Source organism: Larus michahellis, chromosome 4 (genome assembly GCF_964199755.1).
Source record: "Larus michahellis chromosome 4, bLarMic1.1, whole genome shotgun sequence".
Classification (NCBI taxonomy): Eukaryota; Metazoa; Chordata; class Aves; order Charadriiformes; family Laridae; genus Larus; species Larus michahellis.
Window position 1 is genome coordinate 89,438,631 of NC_133899.1, and position 27,398 is coordinate 89,466,028.

Here is a 27,398-nt window from a genome sequence, read left to right on the forward strand (position 1 = left end):
AGCCTGAATTAACTACCTTCTTCCTTTCCTATTCTTTATTTCACGGTGAAGATTGCATGTGTTCCCCTGCCAATAACATGGCACTTCAAAAGGCATTCCATTTATCCTAATTATACATTATTTTCATAAAGTAAATTGAGTTTTATTTCTGAACAGACGTGTTAAAGGAATGACTGAATTCACCAGATGTTCTCAAGAAAAGGGCTGCTCCAAATGGTCCTTTATAGTATACGTACATTTATACGTTCACCCAAACGCTATGCTATGCTTGCATTTTTAAGTATACTGTTGCCTTTTTGAAATCTTTCTGCTTTTGAGCTGTTTTGTCGTATTTGATCTGCCCCAGGCCTAAGGGATCTCATGCCAGCTACATGGATACCCAGACACTCATTCAAACGAGCACACCTGTCCTTCCTAAAACCCGCCAGACAATTCTGTACAACAAGAAACGCAATCAGTAAGGACAGTCATAATGAGATTGGTCCCAAGTTTACTTTAAACTGGTAAGTAGGTAGCTACGGATACCGTTTTCTCTCTTTCCTTTAGCAATTCATACCACCCATTCCAATACATCTGTGCATGAGAGTGGTCATTCAATTAAAAGCTGTATCATAAGAAATAGGCTGGGCTGTTTCCATGCTAAAATAGAGGGAGGGCACGCAGGGTCTCAGCGTTGCTCCAAGACCTTTTTGTAGAAAGCAAGCAAGCAAAGAAAGAATCCAAGAGAAAGAGAAGCCTCGAATTTGCTTAATCTAGAAAACCTTCGTCTAAAAAGCAGTGGGCCTATGTCAAAGAGGAACCTTGGTCCTTACACCCAATTTAATGATTTCCTCAGAGCAGAAAAGAAGTTGACAGCTTCCTTGAAAGAGCTATGAAAAACTAAAACCTGATTGCGTTACAGAAGCCTGTTTCAACACTCTTGAAACTCCAAGTGCAAAAAACCCCTAACCTAAAACAACCTCCCTATCCCCACCCTTAAGGTATATTAGCGTGAGCCTTGCACCACTACACAAATGATCTGGTACCCCACATTAATGGGGTTTTTTGGGAAAAAAGGGTCAGAAGGAAGATACACGCAGATGATGCTTTCTATAATTTTATATACAATCACTAGTCCTGTATATTTAAAAACAAAACCTCACAAATCTAAAAATAACAAATCAAATCTACACATATCAAAGCTGAAACACCCGATAATACAAAACTAGCTGGAAGCTGTGGGTTTGGTTACTATCTTCTTTTTAGGAATTTCTATCTTCCCTTACACCTAACTTTTTTATTCATTACTTGATAGTGGTTTTATGCTGAAATGCACAATACATATCTTTTTTATTTAAGACCATTTCATTGAAATAATTCTGTAAAATGAAGTTCAAAATTTCTTCTCATTTCATTTTTGAACATCACACAAACTGCAGTAGCTTAAAGAGTCAACCACAAACTTCTATTAAAAATGCAATACTACAAAGAACACATTACCAATGTTTACAGTTTGAAGGAAGATTAAGTCCTCACTTCTTGTCGTAAAATTTAACACACACACATCAAAATATAAGGAAAAAACCCAGTTCCAAGTGGCGTACTAGAAACAATCACAGACACGGGCATATTAAAATGCAATACAGAGCCGGCCAGGTTTTTATTAACGGTGGCATCTTTTTTACAAGAAGGCAAACCAAAGAAAAGGAACAAGCAAATAACGTCCCCATAAATTCTTCTGTTTTACAACTACTGCCTTGGCTTTTTTTTTTTTTAAAGCATAACAATAACAGTTTTTTCTTCCACTGCAGTTCTCCTCATCTTTTTGCACCACCTTTGACAGCTCATTTACAACTTCACCAACGACTAATCAGCAAGAACTTAAACCTCCTCCAGAAGAATCTTTCAAGTGCCAGTCTCCTGAATACATGGAAGAGGAAAACAAAAATAATGACTTCTAAACTGGTAATAAATAACTGCAACTCTAGCCTGACACATGCTCTAGCCTCAAAGGATGTTAAATATTAGGAAACATTGCAGAAATATTATTCTTCCTGTTCTCAAATAAATTGCCAGGAGAAAAGCAGAGCTACGAGGACAAAAACTCCAACTCCAGAACAAAGTCTTCACGTCTACCCAGGGAACTAAGAAGGTTAAGTAAAGAACTAAGAAAATATTTAGGAATAGATGTGCATTGCCGAGACTGCAAAGCACCATCCTATAAGAGTCAAAGAGTTCACTCGACAGCCAAGAATAAAATATTCCTGAAATCACAACAGCAGCCACTAAATTCTACCTGATTTTGTCAAAACTGGTTTTGATGAAGACGTAAAGTAGCTTAAGGTCTTCATCCATTACTGAGGGTTTCTAAGGTGTTCATGCAAACGTACGAAAAACTGTAAATGAAGCAATTCCTCCCAGTAAGATTTACTTGTCTGCAACAATTTTTTTTCTCTCCTAGATAAATTATTTTGAGCATATTTTCCCCCATTTATTCATGTACCAAATACGTTAAAGCTTTTAGTGATCTCAATGTATCTAACAGATGAGTATTAGTACATATTATTTATGCTCTTAAAGCGCTTAGCTGAAATGGGAAGAGGAGTCTACATTTTAATTCATGTATTATCTGAATACTAAGGCTTTTTTCTAAAGAAAATGGCTGGCTGTACATGCAGCATTTTAACAGGATAAAACAAATGAGACTGCTCGACTCCTTATGTGAACTCATAAAGGCAACCTCACCAATTCACTTAGGAACAAGGAAATTAAAAATTATCATCATTGCTATCACCTACAGTGAGTAATTTATCATTCTTGCTCTTCGCTAGTATCATGTTCCAACAGTGAGTGGCTACAACAAATACAATTAGACAGCTGGCCACAGAAGTGGGAGATAATGTGCTTTTGATGGAGTTTATCCAAGCATGGAGATGGAATGTTTGTCACCCATGCGGCAGAGTTGCTGCATTTTTATCACAGGGAAAAGAAATCCCTCGCTATTAAAACCCAACAATTTTTCTTTTAAAAAGAGTAAGTATCTGGAGATCACTGTAGAGAAGGCTACTGATAACTAAATAGATCAGAAGGACAAACCTTTCTTCGCAACATGATAGAGCAGTCTTTCCTTTCAACAGCAATCAGGGATTCAAGGTGTGTTTTCACCGTGGTACCCAAAGCCAGATTTCCGACTTTTAGCTTAAAAAAAATTAGTTTCTCATTTAAGGTTGGAATTAAAGACTTATATGCTAATACTTATTGTTGGCTCCCCAGTGGAATATTGGGCATTAGAAAATGAAACTGTCGAACACTTAAGAAGATTTTAACACACAAAGATTTTTCCTTAGTCAAAATAATTTTCTCCAGTCAACTCAACTTCCTTTTTTTCCTCCTAAAGGTTTTAATACATCAGTCACGTCCTCTGGTTCATTATCCCTCTTTCACCCCCTTCCTCCCTCCTACTTTTTATACACATCCCCTGCTCTTTGACAAGATCTCCTGGGAGCAATGAAGAGATACTGCCATTTTCCTCCCCGGGGATATTGTTATTCAGCTAGGAGAGATCAACCTTGATGGACTCACAAGGGAAACGCTGGCAAACAAAAGAGAAAGTTTGTCAATTGATTTCTACACCGAGGGTAATCACCATTATATTTTATCTCAAAAGCTCACACAGTGATCAACGTAGAATACAATTAATGGAATATTTTCCTAGCAGCATCTACTAACCGATATTAGCCAGATGTCTCATTAAAATCAGCAGTGACAAACCCTAGCTCTTTACCAGGAAAATGTACTTTCGCAAGCTAATTAAATTTATTTTTGGCCATTATCTTTGCAAGACTGAAATAAAGTCAACTTGCACTAAAAGTGCTTTGAAACAATTTCATATAATGATTCCATGCAACCGTTTCATGCTTTGAGAATCTTCAGTCTTTGAAAGCTAAAATAATGATAAATAAACGTAATCTGAAAATATATTACTTGGTAGCAAACCACAGGAGGAAAAGATGAAAAATCAACAGGAAGAATATGTGCTCTGATATGTGCCTTGACTTCTCCCCACCTCCAAAAAATGTCTGAAAAACTAAGCACCACATCCAGTATACTTAATTTTGATCAATCTTTCCGTATTTCTCAGGTTTATTGGGATTTTTTTTTTCTTGAAGACTTACCTAATTGCTTGAACACCTGGAATAAAAACCTACTTTTTTAAAGTATATACTGTTTCTATATAATGCATATAAAATGCATTATAGGATCTTTATTCTTTATATATACCTTTAAGATACACCTAGAGACAGACATCAGGCTGATCTGTTATGAGCATGACTCAATACTCTGCTAGGTTGGGGGTTTTTCGTCACACAAAAGTATGAGAGTAATTTAAAATCATTTACAGGTGGAAGAACGGACTTAAATCAGGGATATTTCAATGCTCTTAAGTTGGGGGAACTGTGCGGTTTTTCTGTTTCTCACCAGCTCATCACTAAGTTTGGGTATTTATGTCCTGACTTAGCCCATTTATTTAAAAACAGAAAACAGCCTATTGCCTACTGAATTGCACGGCTTTCAAAAAAACTCTAGTACAATTAAGCGGCACTATCATACAACCAGATAATTAGCTGAGAGGTCAGCAACAAAGCCTTCCGAGAGCAAGAACAGTGATAGTATCGAGCAAGAAGAGAAATACCTACTTCAGCACTTGCATTATCAGTTTTCAGGAAGTCAAAAGTTTGTACTAAAAAATGACAAAGTGAAATGGAGGGGGAAAAAATAAAAATCAAAGGATGAGAAAGAGGTGGGTGGCAAGTCCCAAAGGGTTAGCATTAGGCTTGAGGGGCTAATCTTCTGTGCTCCCTCCAGCCAAAGAACAGGGAAAAAAGCCCTGTTCCTACCTGTCTCCCAGGCGAAACTTTCCCACAGCGTTTAGGAAACCCTCCCGCAAACATTTACCAGAACAATTTACAAGAACAGAAATAAAGTGTGGGGAAATCAAGACAAGGTCAACTGCTCTGTTGAGACTGAAAATAAACACAGAATATAAACACCGAACTTCAAACAGTATCTACTAAAGGGGAAAAAAAAAAAAAGAAATTAAGGAAAAACTAAGGTCAGATTTTAGAATCATAGAGTGGTTAGAGTTAGAATGGACCTTAAAGATCATCTAGTTCCAACCCCCCCTGCCCTGGGCAGGGACACCTCCCACCAGACCAGGCTGCTCCAAGCCCCGTCCAGCCTGGCCTTGGGCACCTCCAGGGATGGGGCAGCCACAGCTTCTCTGGGCAACCTGGGCCAGGGGCTCACCACCCTCACAGTAACGAATTTCTTCCTAATATCTAATCTAAATCTCCCCTCTTTCTGTTTAAAACCCAGGTTCAGGAGGTATTTAACATCTTGCCGCAGAAATGACAAGTGCAGCCTCTCCTGCCCGAGGGGTCCTGGGGACATTCCAAGTCAAAATCAAAGCAACCATCGTAATGAGTTGGTGAAAAGACTGCATTATGGCTCTGATTCCTGTCAGCTTTTACAACTTACTGCCCTGTTACCACAGGACGTGAGAACAGGCTGACAGGAGGAAGCAACAGACCCCAACATGGCCAATGCCTCCAGAGCTGCCAGCTCAAAGTTTAGTTCTTCAATGATGAACATTATGCGGCATATTCCAACTAGACGAGGCCACAACTGTTTTCTCCAAGTACTTGCTAAATTACTTCCCATCAGTGCTACGTTTCTGCAAAAACAAGTTCAGCAACAGCAACCATGCGTTCCATGTTCAAGGCCAGGCTGGATGGGGCTTTGAGCAACCTGGTTGAGTGGGAGGTGTCCTGCCCATGGCAGGGTGGTTGGAACTAGATGATCTTTAAGGTCCCTTCCAACCTGAACCATTCTGATTCTCTGACGCGTTTCCATGTGAGGTTGTCTGACTTTACTCCTCCGTACCCACGAAGTGCCTTGGAATGGAAACCTGCTCCCCCCAGCCCAAGGAGACAGGGCAAACTGGGAGCCGATCTACAATAGGATCCACAAAACAACTAACATATCACCTAAGCTTCCCACTTGTCTGGTTTTTAAAGATAGAGCACTTAAAGGGAGCCATAGTTCTGATGGTAACCCTGGTCTGAAGTTAGCTTTGCTGTTGACGGCAACACTATAAGATCAACCAAATCTGTTTTCATACTTTTACGATATAGAAAGGGCTGAGAAAAAGCTGCTTTGAAATGAACTTTAGGTTGTAAGCTAAAAAAACCCTGATATATACAAGCATATAAGGATGGATTTCCAAACTGTCATTTCTGTGAAGTATTTTTTTTTTTGCAACTAAACCAAAATTATTCTAAAATATTCATATTTTAAAAACAGAAAAAATCAGAACAGACACATACATTAAGCTAGGATTTTGGGAAATATAAGCAGCTTCCTCTTTTTTGTGCAAAAACTGAAAAGGCAATAGAACAACAAAACACGGATGCAAACAAGAAAAACATCTAATGTTATTTTCAAAGGACAAATTGCAATCTTAAAGCATCTCCTCAAAAATTCTCAATATAAATAATGGACTTTTATTGTTCATTTACTGCAAGGTTAGGCAGCCTGATATGATGGATGAACTGTCAACCCCCAACTAAACTTCTACAATCCATCATAGAAAGACTGGAAATTTCACTCAAAGTGTCAATACACCTAAAATGATGAAGTGCAAAATACTTTACAGAGTTCTGATCATTTTTTAGAACCCGCATTCACTGCAGAATTTCAGAAACACTGCTCTTCCCCCACTCCTCTCCCCTTCTCCCTGGAAGTCATAAAATGCATGTGTACATATTGATTTATAAGTCAAGGATACCACAGAATCATAGAACAGAAATGAAGTTTTTTTCGTAAAGGTCTAGTGCTAGGGAAAATGATGATTACAAAATAAGCTATTTTACTCTACCCAAACATCAAAAAGATCCCCAAGATTTTGTAAAGACTTCTGTTAAACCAATCAGTTATTTAAAAGTTGCCATATTAAGAAAAGTAACCCAGGGCTGCAACTGGAGCTTGGTCTGGAATCAAAGCTGACCCTGCTCTGAGGCAACAAGAATTGTTCTATGATTCTGACAACTAAAACCAGGAGATTTCTCTTTTTGCGAATGCATGATAAAATATACAGATTTCCACTTAATCAAAAAAACACAAGATAAAACTTTGGGCGTTCTGTCTTTGTTTATCATTTAGTGTTTAAAACCTCAATACATTAATCTAAGCCACCACCAGACTTTTTTATCTGTACCTCATCTTTACCCCAAAACTGCCCCACCCAACGGTAACACTACAAAAAAAAAATAAAAATCTTTGATTTGATTCTTTTCTTCCCTATTCCAACAAAGAAAGCAAGCTGTGCATCATAACTACGTACAATCAAAAAAGTATCTTCACATAGGTACCAATCTAAACATTTCTAACTATTCAGATTGGAATACCTTATTTGTTTTAGCTTTAAGCACACTAATAACCTCTTTATTTCAGAAGTCACTCACACCCTTAAATGAAGTATGTTAAAATACAAATATTTAGGTATCTTCTGTGACTTATACTTCAAAAATGGAACACAAAACACACTACATAAATTGCACGGACACTTGCATAAAAAAATAGGTCACATTTTTCATTAATCCAACAATCAGTGTTTCTATTTTCTCATGACTAGCAAATACTGAATAACCAAGAAAAAGAAGCAGCAAAATGAACGTGTATTTATGTAAATTCATTCTGAACAACGTAGGTACAACTTCAAAGAAGTGTTTGAAAGATGCCCTAATACTGAGTTTTCATTTATTTGTAAAGCTCAGACTTTTTTTTTTTTCTTCTCTTTTCTTCCTTTTCATATTGACTAGTGTTTGATAAGACAAATAATACTCAATTGAGTGAGATCACAGACTCAGATTTGCCGGAGATTCTTATCAAAGAACCACAGAATCCCAGGTTGGAAGGGACCTCAGGATTATCTCGTCCAACCTTTCTTGGCAAAGCCACAGTCTAGAGAAGTTGGCCCAGCACCCCATCCAGCTGAATCTTAAAAGTGTCCAATGTTGGGGAATCCGCCACTGCCCTGGGGAGATTATTCCAATGGTTGATCGTCCTCGTGTCGACAATCGTCCTCGTGTGGAATCAGAATGTCTCCAGGAGTAACTTGTACCCATCACCCCTCCTCTTTTCCATGTGACTCCTTCTAAAAAGGGAGTCTCCATCTTCTTTGTAGCCACCCTTTAAATACTGGAATGCGGTGATAAGGTCTCCCCATAGCCTTATGGGGTTTGCTGTAATTAGAACTCCCTTCCACCCAAATTCTACAGCCCTTCTAGAATTGCTGTTCCTTTGAATGTAAGTCATATTAGCTTACATAAAGTAAAAATACTAACTTACATACAATAAATTAAACAGATGCAGTAAAAACCCTGGTTATCAACCAGTGATTTAACAGATTCAGATTTTAACCATGCATTCGTTCCCTCCCAGTCTTCACAATGTAAGCTTCATGATCCTCCCTGTTTGAGAAACCGGTTGCCACATAAGTTGTTACATGTTTATTACATGAGCTATAGTCTACCTTTCCCATATTTCTTTTCTTTTTCACTCTTTTTACTAAACTTAGAAAATCTCTTGTGAGAATAGCGACTGGATCATTCTTGAGCATAATGGTAACAACATGTCTGACCAGAAAACTCTTATTCCAGAAAATGGGCTAGAGAACAGAACAGAAGCACCCCAATGCTAAGGCTCCTCATCTTTCCCTCTCCTCATCTACCTGCATTATACCGTAACACTATTACTGGAGTTTTCCATCCATCTCTTTATGTAAAGGGCTCATTTTACACATCTGTAGCAGAAATGAAATGTTTCAAGGCAGGGACTGATGATAAATGAAGCTTAATTAATGCACTATTAGTCCAATGCAATACTGATCATATATGAAGAAAGTAAAATTGTCTTACCGTACACTTTGTGCTTGTTGCAATGGTCAGGGTGAAATCTGAAGAGAATTCTAAGTCTGGAGTGGATGCAGTATTACAGTCGATACGCTGTTGAAAGCAATAATACAATTCTGTCAGTAACAGTGTAGAATTTAATTTAAGATCTTCCTTTGGATGAAGGTTGCTCAGTTGCTCCCATAAAGAGACAACTTTCCTAGGGAAAAGACTTATAAAACCCACACCTAATGCTGTCTGCACATTGACAAAACATGTAAACCCCCTCTCCCCAAATGTCAAAGTCAACAGACACTTTGGCTAGTAGCGGTTTGGAACTAGATATAGGAGCTCACTCTGCTCAAGAAAGTTGCTCTTGGGTAACCTTCTTGATGACAGCTGCCCATTGTTGCAATTAAGCAGCTTTCACAGGCATCCACACAGATTTCCTCAGCAGCAACTAGTTTACAGGGCTGCAATTTCCCAAGTCACTTCAGCTGTAGGAAAAATCTGAGTTCTTAAAGAGTGAAAAGCTTCAATTTTCATTTGTTCATAAAAATTCCACATTTTTTCACCATATGAAGTTCTTTAGTTGACTCAGCTAAAATGCATTATCCAAGAATGTCATATACTGCTGAAATAAAATGTCATGAGGCAACGTCAAGAAATCATAGAATCATAGAATCATAGGGTTGGAAGAGACCTCTGGAGATCATCTAGTCCAACCCCCCTGCCAGAGCAGGGTCACCTAGAGCAGGTTACACAGGAACACGTCCAGGTGGGTTTTGAATGTCTCCAGAGTTGGAGACTCCACCACCTCTCTGGGCAGCCTGTGCCAGGGCTCTGCCACCCTCAGGGTAAAGAAGTTCCTCCTCATGTTTAGGTGGAACTTCCTATGTTCAAGTTTGTGCCCATTGCCTCTTGTCCTGTCCCCGGGCACCACTGAAAAGAGCCTGGCCCCATCCTCCTGACACCCACCCTTTCAGTATTTATAAGCGTTGATAAGGTCACCCCTCAGACGTCTTTTTTCCAGACTGAAGAGACCCAAATCCCTCAGCCTTTCCTCATAAGAGAGGTGTTCCAGTCCCCTAATCATCTTGGTAGCTCTCTGCTGCACCCTCTCCAGCAGTTCCCTGTCCCTCTTGAACCGGGGAGCCCAGAACTGGACACAGTACTCCAGGTGCGGCCTCACCAAGGCAGAGTAGAGGGGGAGGATGACCTCCCTCGACCTGCTGGCCACGCTCTTCTTGATGCATCCCAGGATGCCATTGGCCTTCTTGGCCACAAGGGCACATTGCTGGCTCATGGTCATCCTGTTGTCCACCAGGACTCCCAGGTCTCTTTCCACAGAGCTGCTCTCCAGCAGGTCAGCACCCAACCTGTACTGGTGCATGGGGTTGTTCCTCCCCAGGTGCAGCACCCTACACTTGCCCTTGTTGAACTTCATAAGGTTCCTCTCTGCCCAGATCTCCAACCTGTCCAGGTCTCTCTGTATGGTGGCACAGCCTTCTGGTGTGTCAGCCACCCCACCCAGCTTGGTGGGTATTGATTAATAATAATTGATTAATAATTAATATTGATTAATAATGTATATCTTTCTTTAGGGAACGTTTCTCTTGCTGAAAAGTTACATTATAAACTATTTAAAACAAGAAGCAGCTAATCTGAGAAAACACACTAAAATATCTTCTGTAATAATCCTATGATTAATTGGAACATTTTTAAACTTTCCCTCAAAAATATAGTCCATTTGTTTTGGGGAATGGCTATTGATTAAAACTATTTACCTATAATGCCACTGTGGCTCAACTCATTAATTTTACTACTTTGAACTGTAACTCCAGCAAATGAGCTCACGCATTGACTGCAGGTTATTTTAAAAACCATGATTGTTACTGAGAACAAACGAGTATAAAAGCATTAAGCATAACAGTTATATGAAACGCCGCATGCTGAAAAATTCTGCTAAGCACATACACCTGAGCTGGACAGTGAATGCTTGTGACCGTATATATTTGAAAGGACATTATAAAAACACAGCAGGTGAGAAAAGTGCCTGTGCCGCACTCATTGCACAGTCAGACCCGTCAGTCACTCCTAACAATTACAGCCTCAAGTTCTTGACCCCAGTACCTCTGTCTTGTGCACGTTCGATCACTAAGGGTAGAACGTATCTTCCCTGTAACGACATATTTCAACACCGGAGTTGATGACTCTGCCCTCTCCTTACACTCGAGGAAACACTTGTAAGCTCAAGACACTTGTAAGCCTCAAGTCACACAACTTACTATAGGTGTCCTTAGGGATTTTATTTCACTGACTCTAGAGGGAGTCTAGTCAACAAGCTCAGAGGATAAAATGTAAAACACACCTGTAATGACTTCCTCATCTATGAATAAAGAATTCTGAGTCAAAAAAAAAAAAAAAAAGAAGAAAGTAGATACGCACAAGAAGGCCGGAGCAGTTATTCAAGTTAAAGAAATATCAGTCTCGGCACTTATTACATTTGAATACCCAATTTAAAAAAACCTACTGGTTTTTAATCTTCTCTGTAATAAAGCTATAGACAAGAAAAGCTAACGATAACTTGCATCAGGATACCCTTACTACAACACTGCACTTCACCTGTTACTGCTTTCGTGAGCAGGATGACAACTGACCACAGCAAGTAATTTCTATGCTGGAAGAGACTGGAACTACCCGCAGTAATGGTGTCAAGGTTAGCAATGAATTATGTAAACCCATTTACTCCTATATAAAAATAGGACAGGAACACATTTAAATAGAAATTACCTCTTTAGTAAAGAGGGAATTCCCACTGAAGAACAGTAATATTAATGCCTTAAGTGTTTTACCATAGACAGGTAACTATACGAACAATAATTAGAATACTATTGTGACAAAAAAAATAATCTTTGCTTATAATATCCATGTGTCCATAACGTCCTAATACGCATGTGATCTGAACTGTTCAAAATATAACTAATCACAAAGATGGTCAAAATTTCAAACTAGTCAGTGTCCTGGAATTATAGCTCGTCACGTAGGTGTTCTCTCATATGAAACACCACCAGCTTTGTTGCTATTCCTCATCACAAAGCTGTCATAAAAAAGACAATACAGAAAAGTAAGCATAACATTAATTCAATGAGTTCTGCAGAAACTACTGTTGCCTTTTCAGATGTTCTGTTGGATGAAGCTATGGGTGACAGCGAGTGATCCTCCAATGAAAGATCTTTAAAGCCAGCTAGGTTGACACAGGAAAAGATAAACACCCTCCTCCCTGCAACTTACAACTTAGTACACTGACTGAGGTGAGGAGGGAAGGAAAATAGAAGAAAAACCTCTATTTTTTTTTTTTTTTTGGTGTAGTATGGTACCTTAATGACACTGGCTGTAGATATCAGTGTGTTTGGATCCAGCACCTCCACAACAGCTTCAGGAATTACAGCCTTCTTCATGCAAGACATGTCAAAGCCATACACATCTTCCCAGAAGAGCAGCTTGTCCACGTGCTTATTCATATCCCCCACAGCTACTAGACTAATGGTGCAAATGTCGGGATAAACTGTAACAACAAAAACAAATTAGTGAAATTTTAATTTTTATTTTAGACATACATGAAGAAGACTTTTTTTTCCCCCCTCTTTTATGTGATTAACATCTGGAAAGAACAAACAAAAGAACTTTTTTCAGCTCTTGGACAAGACACTTTATGTGCTACTTCATTTTCTGGAGTCCCATTTGTCCACTGAACAGACTAGACATTGGAACTTAATTTTCGCACACTAGTCTGGTAACAGTATTTCCTGTTCATGAGAAAATATCTCTGTAGTTGAATCCCACTGCCAGGAAATGACTGGAAACTTGATGTCTGAAGAAAATAATTCGGAAAATCCTTTTCTGGCTTCTATAGAGAGACTGCCCTAAAATGTATTTAATAACCATAGGCAGATACCCAAAGAAAAAATTCAGGGGAGGCCTTTGCAATAACAAGAAACCTCTGAGAAAAGACCTTATTTCCAGAAAAGAGCAAATATTCTTACTCAAGAGTTTTATTCCTGTTTATTATCAGCTTTGGCTGGTATTTGCCTTACAGCCTAAAACGTTATTTCTGGGTACGGAAAAAGAATAACCACTCTTCTGTCTGCATCTGCAGAGCATGGAAGTGACCGGACAGACAGAAGAGAACTTCCTCATCGATTCCCAACCCTCAGTTTTAAGATGACAGCTATCATTCTTACACCATCTTCACATTTGTGCTCTCCCTTCTCCCAAGAATATCTTCAGAATAAGTACTTATTTATAGCTTTTCCAAGTAGTAGTGGAAGACTGACATTTGCTTTTTTAACAGCTGCCTATAGCAAAGCCAGTCAATCTCTTGGCAATTTCTATCCACTACTGATTGGAAAAGACACAAAGAACAGCTGCTATGAACATGGCTGTCTATAGCACTATCCAATAGTAAGAGAAGCTCAACTGATATTTAGCTAGGACTCTTTCCACAAAGAAATTCCCATGGTTTTTTTCTAGAATTTTAAAGCCTTTAAAGCCACATAATGTTGAATCCTTGATCTGGCTTCAGAGCAAAATACCTACTAATAAGCACCTTATTTTATTTTATTTTTTATTGATACGTGAATGTGGCAGCATTAATAAAACTGAAGCTAAGTTTCTCTTTCGTCCCCAAAATCTGGTGAACTGTAAAATTAATTTTGTCTTCAGCTCTGCTTGAAATTGTAGCTTATCAAAATGAGTACGGAGAAATCACTGGTATAAGTCAGAAAAACAGTATTTTTTGCCTTGTAAAATACTGAAGACAGAAACAGCAAACTGAAGTTAAACCTTTTATATAGTGAGAGTAGATTTAGCCAAAAGGAAATTATCTTACACATATTAATGTAGAGTCTTCTCTAAAGAAGCTTTTTTTTTTTTCATATACAGACATTAAAGAAAGCAACCACCTCCGCATTTGGAATGACTAGTTTACACAAAATATGAACACACTGTCATTTTTCTCACTTTCTGACTGTTTAAAACAGAATAAATAGATAAATAAATATCAGCAAGCTTAAATTGGAATCCCATTGGTAAGCCATCATCATCCCTACTTCGCAGATGAGGAACTCAAAGCAGAAGGTCTCTCCAGGAACAGCCTACAATTAACTCAGCAGTAAGAAGGCAGTTTGATGAGAATCAGAAGAGGAAGGCATTCAAACTGCCTTGTCTGAAACAAATCCTTCGGTTCCAGCACACCTGACAGCTGTCACGCAAGCACAAAAATCAACATCTGGTGGCAGGAGTATCTGCAAGTAGTTTCTGGAGCCGTCAATACGGGATTTCCATTTCTCGAGGCTTTCGTATTGCTGTTTACTAGTGTGACACCTGCAATATATTCAGCTTTACCTCTCAGTATTTCAAACCTTCAAGAGCCACCACCGATGCTCCAAAAATTAAAAGACAGTGTGGAACAGACAACAAAAGCAAGCAGTTACAGCCTCTAAGGGAATATTTTTAAGGGAAATGCTCTTCAGAGGATGCAAGGGGTATGGTGAGAAGGGCGAAAAGGGACAGAAAGTCCCTAGTTATAAAGTAACTTACAGGAGCATCCTAGCAATACTGCAATCGAAACTGAAAACCACAGCAAAAAGTGATCAACTACTTTATAACCTTCCTTCCTTGGACTAGCCCACATTTCCGGGACATTCTGGTAACAGGCAAAAGTTTACCCTGTCTATCAAGCATTAAATATTTGAGCGGGACCACAATCAGTTTATATTAAATCTCTTTGCCCACACAGCAAATCCTTACATCAGCAGTGGAACTCGTGATTGATTAGACAAAGTGCTTAAGAGCAAGCAAAAAGGTAAACATTAACATTGTAATCTAACCTGCATTTTCAGTTTAGTCTATCAATAGCCACAAAAAAGTAGACAGCACCTGTTCAGATTTCACAAAAAAAATAAAGATCCGTGTTCCACCAACAGGGCACAGGCGACACATTAACTTCCAAATTTTCAAACCCACCCATATCCAGAAGCATATGCTGTACTGAAATTTGACTGGAAATGGAAGCATGTTATCTAACCATCAGCCTAAATCATCTAAACAGCGTGGAGTTTTGTAAATGTTTAAACGCATCTGCTTAAAATTGCATTTGTTATTTCACCCATTATCCTCCATCCCCCTAGAAATCCTCTGCTCTTTCTGCAACCCTCTAACACTTCCCTGTACGATCCTGACAGACTTGTCATTTTTTTCTGATTAAGCCTATAATTTAACAATTATTCCTTCTCACAGGTGAAATGAACAAAATGCTGATTGGACAAAAGCACATACTCCTCAATGCTCTCACAGATTCATCGCTTTGACCATCTGTGTCCTTCTCGACTCAGTGCCCAGAAGTCATCTGTCACTCGGAACAGCTCACGTGGTGAACAGAAGACGATGGGAAATCCTTTATCCCTTAGCAATGCCTCACGAACTTCAGGATGCTGAAGGGTAAGGCAGCAATCCTCCAGATAAATGGAAATAATTCCAAGAGAATAACATCATCCCTTTGACGTGAACAAGCAAATGGTATTACGTTTTGAATGATGCCTTCCTTACCTATGTCACCCCTTGCCAACGTGCACTGTACTCAAATGTATGCAAAAATCTATACTCAACCAAGTAATAGCTCTAAAGAACAAACAGATGGGTCCTGGGCAGCAAGAATTTTATGTTCCCAAATAAAGCTATTATATACTGTACACATTACCCTAGACATTTTGGCATAATCCACTTCAGCGTGCCAATAGGCTAAATTGAAATAACGACGATATGACTGACTGAACACAAATCTCGATATCTGGATTCTATTCCCAGCTCAATCACTGAAAGATCTGGCCAAATCGCAGCTGCTTCTATTGCTTTTTTCAGCTTTCAAACAGTCCCTGTAATAACGATCTTGGGCTCAATAGTACAAAGTGGCTTGAGACAAAATTAAGCTTTATGGCAAAGCCAGGAATTTCTCTGGTAAGACTTCACCTCAGAACGAGCTCTTAGTTTTGGCTCATCTGAATTTGGATGTGCCCACAGTTCTGCTGTTATTCGTCTAGGCCACAGAGGTGTCTGTCTTGCTAAGCTGATTGCTGAGCAACTTGCTCCGGAATCTCAGGCACAGCCACTTACCTGCCATACAAGCTGGCAGAAGAGCAGTGACTGGAAGCATCTAAAGGAAACAGCATTCCATTTAAAATCTGGGCGTACCAATCGGCGTCTGTACAAGACTGTACGCTTTGTGAAGAGCCACGTAAGGGCCCAAGACCATTCTCAGACCACAAAGGATAACTGCAGAACCAGCATACCCCGTCTCTCAAAAAAGCCTTGTGAGGCACAAGCCACTAGTAAACTTACAGCAATGCAAACTGAAAAGAAAACAATATCGCAGTTTCAACAGAGGTCAAAAATTTCTCACCCTTTTCAGAAGGTTTTGGAAGTAGCAGCTAAACATAAAATGATTCCTTGCAAATTTAGGGGATGTCCCCAAATTTGATTATATTGCAATGTAAAATTATCAGCACGTATCTATACAGAGCACACCACAACTGTGGGCTATCCTACATTACTGAAAACAAAAAAGCTCTTATTCTGGCATGTTGTTCAAGTGGCTTCTAAATGTTTTAACACATGAATAGTAATCTCTTGCTTGTATATTCAGCTTTGTGACCAAATATTGGACAACTGCATACAACCTCCCCTTTCCTGCTGCACTCTGTAGCATACAAAAGCTCACTGCAATCAAAAGGAAACACTGCAGCGAGCACTGTTACAGAGTCATTAATCCAATCATTAAGTCAGTGTAATGAAATTAACTATGTGCATGGTTAGCACAAAAGAGGAAAAAAACCCCAGACCGATGACTACGATTGAAAAGGTCAATATGAAATACAATACCGACAAAGGAATTAAGCGCAAGGAATAAAGCATATGCAGAACTCGTGCAGAAAACTGCATCACACAAGGAATAAATATTTACAGGCATTTAAACACTGCTTAAGATGACACTATCTAAGCTACTTAAAAGGATAAAAGAACTCTACTGCAAAATAAAACCTTTTTGTTCTGTCACTTCCCTACCCTCAGACCATGAAGAAAAAGGATATATTCCCATCAGGACAGAATAAATATGCTGAACTGAAACAATGTAATTCTGTTAGTTACTTCATGGGGCTTCTTGTGCCTGAAACTATGACCTCCCCAGACAACTTCCCTGCTCCAGGAGAACATCCTCTCCACTCTCGCACTAATTCATCATAGCTTACTCAAACAGTATCACATCTTACAGAACAGAACGTATTTTCCTCTGTATTTATGCAGTAAATGGGATTCAGACAGGGGAAAACAAATGCCCACATGTAGGGGAAGAAGTAGGGAGGAAAAATTTAGATTGTACTTAAGAATAAATAACCCCCTCTATTCTTAAAAACACCATTAACTTGAGACCTTGATACCCCATCCAATGTTCTTCTATTGCCCATATAGTAAATTAATGCCTTGAAGCTCATACTAATGGAAACATTTTTCATGTAGACTGGCAACTTTCTCACCCATGCATAGCTTATTCTAAGTCTCTGAGTTCATTTAGTTTCCCCCCAGAGCTAAATTTATTAAAAGAATTACGTGCACCAACCTGAGCCTCCCTCTGCCAGGTACGTGTTCTTTGCGTAGATGACAGAATCCAGCATTGACTCAAAGAGAAGAAAATAACCCTGTTTATAGAAAAGGGAAAGAATTCAGAAATCATTGTGCTTCTTATGTAGCCTACTTAATCAATCTACAGATAGGCTTTATCAACACAGTTTTAAGGACTTTATATGCCCATACATTTCAATGAGAGCTAGTACCCAGTGAATTTCTCAACAATAGCAGTATCACTTCAAAACTTTAGTTATATAAAGTACCATCTTTAATTTCCCAAACTGCAAGTATCCAGCACCTACTAAATTAATAAACTACAGGCAACAAATATCCAACCTACTCCAACAATTACCTGATAGAGTCCTACAACATCAAATCACATTCAAATCAAAATCAAATTCAACTCAAGCCATGTGAAAAGCTGTACATATTGATTTTTTTTAGTAATAACTCTGAGGGACCACACACACGCACAAAAAGATAACAACCAAGAAAATCTCTTTCCACTTAGTACTGCAAGTAACATTAAAATTATTGTCAGAGAAACACCAAATGGAATGCATCTTTGCCACTTCACATTTGTAACCTCATGGTGCCCTGTACCAGCTTAGGCAATGCTCACTAAGACAGGAGGAAATAAATCATACACCAAAGACGTGGGTTCTCCGGATGTTCTACATCATTTAGCAGCACCTGAACTTAAAAAATTCTCAGGACAAAAATGGTTAGAGCTAGATTTAGCCCTTTGTTTTCCAATTGATTTAGTGATTTTATTCCCTTCCTATCTTCCAAGTTTGAGTATGATCCTTATTTTTACTAAATACTATAACACATTTCATCCACATACACATTCTTATGACAACAAATCTATTAAGGCAAATCCTACCAGCATACATTTTGCATTTTCCCTTAGTGTCCTAATTCTCATTTTGTTTAAAACACAGCTTAGCCATATGGTTTGATTTATACCCTGACTGCCAGTAGGAAAGAACAAAAACTGGAAGTCCTGACTTTGGACCTGCAGTCCTACAAGCACAGTCAGCAGTAATCAAACATTTTTTCCTTCATTTTTCTTGCCCTTCCATATTTGTACAGTCATCATAGGGATTTATTTTATTTTATTTTTTTGAAGTCATCATACCACGCTACTGAAGACAGACAGCATTGCATGGGAACTGCACCGCTAAGGTACCACGTTTACTTCAAGTTTATGCCACCTTGGATGTTTATTTTGCCTAAGGCTCTTAGAAAAAAAAAAAATAATAGTGCAAGTTCAGAATTGCTTACAAGCATCACCATCCACATTGTAGCCTTCAGAACTAAAAACAAAACTAGAAAATCAGAAACTTGAAGCATGATGTAGTTGTATTCAACAATAGAAATGCCCTTTTCTCAACCTGTTTATCCTGGTAACCCCACAGTGCTCTACTGGACACTTTTCTTCCAAATGTTGCCTGTTCTTCCGTTTCACTGCCTAACTTCTATGAAGTCCTTAGAATTAAGTCCCAGAACGACAACTACTACTTTGTGAGCAATATGATTTTTAGTAAGCTTTGCAAAACGGTTGGAAAGGCCAGCAGCTCCAATTGCATCAGGCAGAGATGGTTTTATGCCTATGGCAAGCCAAAGGCACATAATGGAACCCGAGTTTTCTTTTTTCGATTCTTACTCTCGCAGTTTTAAAAATAGAACATGTATAGTTCATAAAAATTCTTTTCAGATGCTTTTAATTGAAAATGAGTTGTTTCCACAGTATTTTAAATGTGTCCTCTAGGACATATCTTAAGACTAGTTACCAGCAAGGGGTACAAAGCGACATTTTTATGGATCAGCTCTTCACTTACTACTTCCTGCCTAAAATGCCCATCACCTACAATGTCTGCCAAACAAACACAGGAAGTACAGCTTGAAAACACACCTTCTCATGAGAAATAACAGTCAAATTCTCACTGTCCTTTCCCCAACCTTTCCACTCTGGCACTGCTGGTTCACCCCCCTACTCCCAGTTCTTCCCCCCAATTCATTATGGCGTTCCTGTAAGTTACATAAACTGTCAATGGTACTGAATCAAGTCATTTATTACTTATACCGAAGCGTTTTGCTCAGTGTGCTGTGCTCATCGGTAGTGTAATTTAGAATGTAATTTCACAGGCTGCTGCCTCACCTGTAGGGGTGCCATCTGGAAAGAGAATTATACCTGACGTCTTTTCCCCGTGATGCTGTGGGACACTCTTGCTTTCACCCCAAGAATGTTCAGGGCTTTATTTTTTCTAAAGTGGGTATTTGCATGCTCAGAATGAATTACTGTGAAGAGATCTCTAGGATACAAATCTGCAAGCTGCATGTTAATAATTCAATCTTGATAGTGGCTAAACTAAGCCACATAAAAGGTGACAGGTTCTCTGGTAAAGGTAATCCGAATACACGGCACATCTTAAATGTTAAGCTGTCACATTACACATTTTCTACTAAAAAGCTGGGCATTTCTTTCTCAAAATGAACATGAAGTTCCTTATTTTTCTGTTTTCAAAGCTGAAATGAAACAGTTGTTCTCCAGCTAATAAAAAAAAAAACAAACACCCTCCCACACATATAAACAGACTTGGACAGGATAGAAATACACAGCACTATGGAGTTACTCCATGCAAGCATCTGTCCTACATCACGTCTGTCCAAGAAATCAGCTATCAAAAATACACAAGCCCACCGACAAATCTGAATTCAGAGGAATGTGACTGTCACTGTATTTCTTAAATATCCTTTATATCTGTATTTTGTGTTTGTCACAGAATTATAAAAGGCTCACAAAACTTTGACGGCTTAATACCCTGCATTGTTAAATTTCCACTCTATTATTCAAATACATTACAGGACTCTAATGTTTATTTTCATTTTAATTCCAAGCTACATAAAAATATTTTGCCAACTGATCAAAATATTAAGTACAGGAAGTTCTTTTAACATTAGTGCTTCAGTATTTATCGTGATAATCTTCATTGAGAAAAAGAGATTAAGCTCTTTAAAAGCATCAAGACACAAGAACACCACTGAATTCTAAACTATACCTCATTGTGTAGAGAATGCTTGGTTTAAAACACAAATTACTTCAGATTAAAAATGCCCCTTCATGTACACTTCCCTTATCTGTTCCTATAAAATACATTGGTGGAACTTGTGTTTTGTCTTCACTTATTTTCTGCTTATCGGTGAAAGCCATATATATTTCAAAAAGTGGTATTGGCATGTTTACAACAGCAAGAATTTGCAGAATTTCTAGTACAGCAGAAAAACCACGTAAAGACAGAACTGAGAAGAAACATTTAACTACTTGAATAAGCATCGTGTTTCCCCTCCCACCTTCTATCAAAGAACCATTTTATTATTTTCTGTACCATAACTAAACCTGGTCTGATACCCCAGATTCAGCAGGGCCCAATGTTGAATATTTAATCAGATGAAAAGCAGCTACCAATCACTGATACAAAGAGTGGGGGGTTTTTTTGTTTGGTTGTTTTTTTTTTTAAATCCCTATCAGTATAAAAAAAGTGCATTATTTTCTTAATCTGAAGTTTCTAACTACAAGGTTTCCATTGGACTGCAGAGTAAAACAAGTCACAGAGGGTATGTAAAACAGATTGGACAACGGACCCTGATTTATAAAATAAAATGTAACCTTGATTTAACAGATGCACAACACTGACGCGGCCCACTCAATTTTGGGAAAAATGACTTTTTACTTGACAAAATCCCCAAAAACCTGTGGCGCATTGAAAAGAGAAGCAGCAGCTCCACGTAAATTCTTCTGCATGCTCTGCTGCAGCACCATTTCCCTCACACTACGTCAGCCTTCAATGCCGATCTCTCAGGTAGGATTTAATTTTAAGAAAAAGGAAATAATTCATTACTGACAGAGCAAGCCCACATATTTCAAAAGCACAGCTTGACTTTCTTATTATACGCACCCTGTTGCGCCCTTAAACAAATATAAAATGCATGAGAACACCAAATGGGAAGATCTGAAGAGCTGAAAAGTGATGCCCATTACTGGTATTGGCAAAAAAAATTTCAATATTTTCATGCAAGGAAATATAATTCCTTTATAAAAACCATTTTACCGTAAAGAAATCAAAACATTCCACTACTTAGTATGCTCTTTACACAGCATTATTAAAAACACAAAAAAAGAAAAGCTCAATTCTTAGGTAAAATTATAAATTATTACTGTGTTAAAGAAATAGAGCACGTGTATTAACGCACCTCCAAATACTAACAGCAACCATAGGGAACATTAAGACTACAGAAAGAATAGTTAAGTGTTAAAAATGCACCATTACTGTATATCCACCATAAAAATGGGGGAAAGGAGGAAGGAGAGAAAAGATGGTTTCCAGTGTCTCAGACACACTCACTTCCTAGTCCTTTTCCCCAGATCTTGAACACCTCCCATTCACAGCCCCATCCTGATACCACTTCAAAGTTATCTAACAAAAAAAAAAAAGGGGGGGGAAGAAAATAAAAGAAAAAAAGACACTAGCTACCTGAGCTACGAGACGAGACTAGTGGATTCTATCCTTGGTTTATTCTAACTTAAGAGTCCACGCCTTCCCCAGTTTTTCCTTGCGTAAAGCTCTATTGCATATTCAGTACCATAAAGCACCGCATAAACCAGCAGTTTATGAGACCGCACTGTGCTCTAACGCCGTACTTGAGACAACCGTCTCAGACAATTGTCTCTCACAGTAAAACCCCTTACAAACAAGAAATGTAGGTATTTTTCGAGTGAATAAAACTCTCAGCCTCTACCTTTATAATCTTAGCTAAAGAAAGGAACTAAAAGCATACTAAGAGAAAAAAAAATCTGTACACAGATGCAGCTGGATGAGAACATTCCAGAAAAACATTACATACGTGTTTCTTTCTGCACTCATCCTTTCAATAAGCAGCCTAGGAAGTTTACAATTACACTACCAAAATCCACGTATGTAATAACACAGACACCTTTGGATTGATCAGAAGCTTTGGATGTTGATAGCAAATCTTCTCCTGCCCAGCATTCAATTTAATGAAAAATCGAGCTTCAGCACTTTGCACAGCATCTCTCACTTCAAACTCACATATTGAATGTAAAATTACTCTAATTACAGTAAAACATCACTGTTTCTTAAAATTTGGTAGCTCTCGGGAAAACACATAAATGTGATCCTGGCTGAGAGCAAGTCTATGGATTAGACAACTCATAAATACTTTCCCACCACTCGTACAAACAGCAGCACATTCAAGTCAAAATTCTATACTTCTGATGAAATTTGAGCATTTGCAAACTTTCAGGTCTAGTCACTGACTGACAAGCGTTTTCAGTCATTACACCAAGATGCAAACAAATCACTGATATGTGTTCGGAAATTATTTGCAGCAGATTGCCACTAGGCAGTGCACACAGACACTCCTCTATTAGTTGTACCTTTGCTTAGAAATATAATTCATATAAATCCACAGCTTGAATATGAAGATAAGGTTGGACCAGATGATCCTTGACATCCCTTCCAACCTGGTATTCTATGGTTCTATAATAAGAGATTTGCTTGTAGGTGCCTTATGGTACAAGCAGACAAGTAAAAAAAATGTTAAAGGCTGGTACCTGTAACCACCAACAATCATGGAATCGTGGAATGGTTTGTGTTGGAAGGGACCGTAAAGATCATCTCATTGCAACCCCCCTGCCATGGGCAGGGACAATAATTCATAGTTTCACAAATTAAGGCTTCCAGAAGTTTCACATATCAGAGCTCCAGGCAACCAAGCAGGATGGTGCATCAGAAGCTTACAGCCCTGCTATGGAGTATGAAATGACCCTGCGCAGGGAAACCTCTACAGAACAAAGCCAGCAGTGAGATCTTATATAAGATTCACCCATTCTTACATTCAAATAACCCTTCTCTAAGAACTGGAAGATTTCTCCTCATAGAATCAGTTTGGTTAGCCGAACAGGCCATTACTTGGCCATTCTTGTATTCTTTCTTAAGGCAACACGGTTTATTGGGTGAAGTGGCTCTTCAGTCCACCTGCTCTCCTCTTGTACTCCTGGGTCACAGCACACAAGAAGTCCTTGTGTCAGGCTGCGTACTTCACCTACGTTTTGCCAAAAGGAAAGCTTAGCTACCTTCAGAGTGAAAAAGTCTAAATAGATGGCTTTATCTGGGTCTTCAGTAGTCCAACAGGCCATCCATCTTCAGCAATCTGCCTTTTGGACACCAACAGAACAGCTCATCACCTTCCACTGTCTTTACACATCAGTTTTAGTCAAACACAATCACACAGATGCCCTGCTTATGGTCTGATTTTAACAATGTCAAACACGCACACTTTAGAAGTTGCAAACAAGGCATTTAGTCTTGACATAAGCAAGATCACTGCTAGTTTCCTTCATAGGCTTAAATAAAGACACTGAAGAGACAGCTGCTCATCATTCAGCCTCCTAACCTGGAACATGACAAAACCATATCCAGACGAATTTTAAACTGAAATGTATTATTTTGGAAGATAGCAAACATACATTTGAAATACAATTTGGCTACATATATATATATGCACACACTCACAAACCCCTACCCACTGTGTAGTACTTAAGATGCTTCTCCTATTTCTGCATATTTTAAGGGAACGACTTTAAAAATGAAAGAGAAGTAGGACTAACAAGCAGTTTGTGGAAGTCACAGGTCACTTACACAATTAAGAGAATGATCAACAGAAGACATTACATTGGAGATGCTTGTCATGCAACACTGTACCTTTTACAATAGACTGTTCTACATGCCATCTTTCTCAGAAAGGCTGTTCTAGAAACATTCCTGGGGGATGCAGCACTTTTCCTCTCCCTAGCCCCTGTTCTGTTGATTCACACTTGTTTTTAATTTCCTGATGCTCTATGTATAGCTCTAAAAAAGCTTATAGTGCACTGGTCTTAAGCACTGTTCTGTACCAAGGAAAATAAAGTTATGGCTCTGCAAAAGGTTTTGATGTTTACTAGTCTAAAAGCTGTTTGTTTTATAAACAGAATAGCAACTTTTCATATTTTTGTTACAAAGAAAAAACACAGTTACCATTAGAATATTCCTGCGAGTCCATACAGATTCTCTAAATAAAGAGCTGAAAGCTGAAAACTGGCATATACTGAATGCCTTTTTGCTCCCATGCTTTGCATTTCCAACATTTTCAAGCACTTACATTCACATATTAACAAAAGATTTCACACTGGTTAGTATCATGTAGTGAAGGAACAGAAAAAGCAAATTCACACAAGCAAGCCAGACAAAGAGGAATCTTCATTTGCATCTAGGCAACATAATGTTCCTTTCTGGACAGTATTGGAACAGTGCATACACCGTCCCGCTATCAATCTTACTTCCAGGGTATTGTCCTCTTTATCGCTGTATTGCAGCAACCTATAAAAACGCCAACATTCCTAAATATTTAGAACACCTAATTAAGTGAAATGCACATGGCTATATAATTATGACATTAAGAGGTAAATTAGCACACAAATGGGAAACATGGAACATTCAATACTTTATTTCTTACAAGAGCTGCTTTTCAAAATCCTTTACTTCACATTAGAGGCACATGACTTAAGAGCTTAAGCGCCCAAGTTCCTTTCAAAACCAAATCTTGGGCTCCAGAACGAGAAATGTATTTTGGGAACATTATTCTTGGTGCACATATTATGCACCTGATCAGAAGTTTCCCTGAAAGAACTGTAATTACATTTCTAGTGAAGTCATTATACTGTCAGAAATCAGCAACCATACAGCGCTGTTTTTAAACCACTAGTTTAAGCCAACGCCTTAAACCTTACTTCAAACTAGTGACCTCAACACTAAATTAAGCTCTTGTTTCAAATAACGTTCATTACAGCAGTGGAGGAAAAACATCCGCAATTTCCAGCTCACTGAAATATGTAATATTAAAAAAAAAAAAAGACCCTAACACAGAAAAACCAAAACTATTTATTTCCACCTTTACCTGGAAAACAGTTAGATACATATGGATCCATAGTGAACATGTGACCTCTCTCCCAAAGGCCCCTGTCTATAGTAGAATAGCCAGAATTTGTAAAAAAACCAAACAAAAACAAACAAACAAAACAACCGAAAAAACCAAAACAAAACACACACACAAAAAAAAAAACAAACCAAAAAACCCAACCAAAACCCAAATCAAGTAACTTTGAATATAAGTTTTCATTATTGATCTTAAATTTGAAGGACAAAAGAATTTTTCTTTAAGTCCAAACAGTGGGAACTAGCATGAAGAAAACCTGTATTTTGAAGTGCTTTTTCAAGGTCTACGGTATGAGGAGACTGAATAGTCCACAAAAAAGTCACAAGGGGTGTTTCTTGCCACATTTTTGATAAGGAAGACTTACTCAGTTGCTATGAATTCAGACCGGCACTGGGTCCTGTCACACAAATTTCTTTATTAGGATCAATGGCAGGTAGCAGGCACAACTGTGTCACCAGCATGACAACAGTCATCAGTCAGTAAGGACATGAATAAAAGACAATAGGCCAATGGCTAAAATCCAGTGGATTTCAAGAAAAGGTTCATTTACACCCTGCATACTGCATTTCCTGTTGGCCATCATCTGTATTATGTACTTCTAAAATCAGTTATTTTATACTTACACTAAAAAACTACAATGATTAGTGAAGTTGTTTTCAAACTCTCTCTTTCTGCAGGTTTCCCAGCGTGTGTATGCTCCTCACCACGCTTCCCACTCAGTCACCATAGTCTTTAGCCATCTTTGTGGACTAAAGGTATTGTACTCATCAGAACGATCTAGCTAGATGACTAATACAATATTTCTCCGTTACTTTCACTTGAGCAGCTATAATGGTATCATTCAGGAATACAGAGTACTTCTGTAGATTTGCACGCTAAGTACGTAACAAAATTACTGCTGTACCCAAACCAGCTCAACTGTAGAGAGTCTTGACTTGAAAAGAGCGTGAACAAGAGGGATCCGGAATTGTATCTGCGTATGACACAATCAGGGCCATCATCCCATCTCCCACATCGTCAAAGACAACGTTGCAAGCATGATAAATTTTTGGTTACAAAAATAGCATTGCTTTAAGAATCATTTTTCAAATGAAATAAACCAACACATTTTTTCCTGAAAATAACTACGTCTTGAAAAGAATATTCATGCACCTTACCATCCATTCAGATATAATTACATCCACTTTTTCCAAAGGCAGATCTACGTCTTCGATTCTTCCTTTGACTAATGTAATGATATTTTCAAGTTTGTTTAATCTGCAAGTCACAACATAAACAAATTAGTTTGTATTTCCAATTTATGCCACCAAGAGAGATATACTGATGTCTATATTTTGCATTTTTCCACCCAATAATTGTTTTTTAACTAATTAAGAAAGCACTAAAATGTAATATTCCTCAGTGATATTTCAGAGGGAATGTTTCTGAGTATCCAAAAACTGTACCAGATTAAGTGTCAGTCAAAGATAGCAGTAGATCGGTATACCTCCAATGTGCTGTGCATGCAAATTTGTAAGCTTCAGAAACCCGGAAAACAGAGAAAAGGACAATTTAAAATGATGCTCCTCCTTACTTAGAGCTGCTTGTTCCCAGTTCTCCTTCTTTGACCCCTGTAGCATAAGTCTACAGTGATTAGAGCCTACTCATCACACTAGGATGGCAATGAAAATTAACTTCCTTACAAAGCTGTTTTGCACGACTTGGTTTTTTATTCAACAAAAGTAGCTG

At 38.4% G+C, this 27,398-nt stretch overlaps 1 protein-coding gene across 1 annotated transcript in view; it reads right to left on the minus strand.

Moving 5' to 3' along the window:
- The window catches only part of PRMT3 (protein arginine methyltransferase 3), a 63,507-nt gene that overhangs the window by 14,613 nt on the left and 21,496 nt on the right, over nucleotides 1-27,398 (minus strand). The window contains exons 10-13 of the mRNA XM_074586320.1: nucleotides 26,828-26,927; nucleotides 17,605-17,683; nucleotides 12,311-12,498; nucleotides 8,958-9,044 (exon numbers count right to left, since the gene is read on the minus strand). Of these exons, the coding sequence (XP_074442421.1) occupies nucleotides 8,958-9,044; nucleotides 12,311-12,498; nucleotides 17,605-17,683; nucleotides 26,828-26,927 (454 nt within the window). The remainder of the gene's footprint in view (nucleotides 1-8,957; nucleotides 9,045-12,310; nucleotides 12,499-17,604; nucleotides 17,684-26,827; nucleotides 26,928-27,398) is intronic.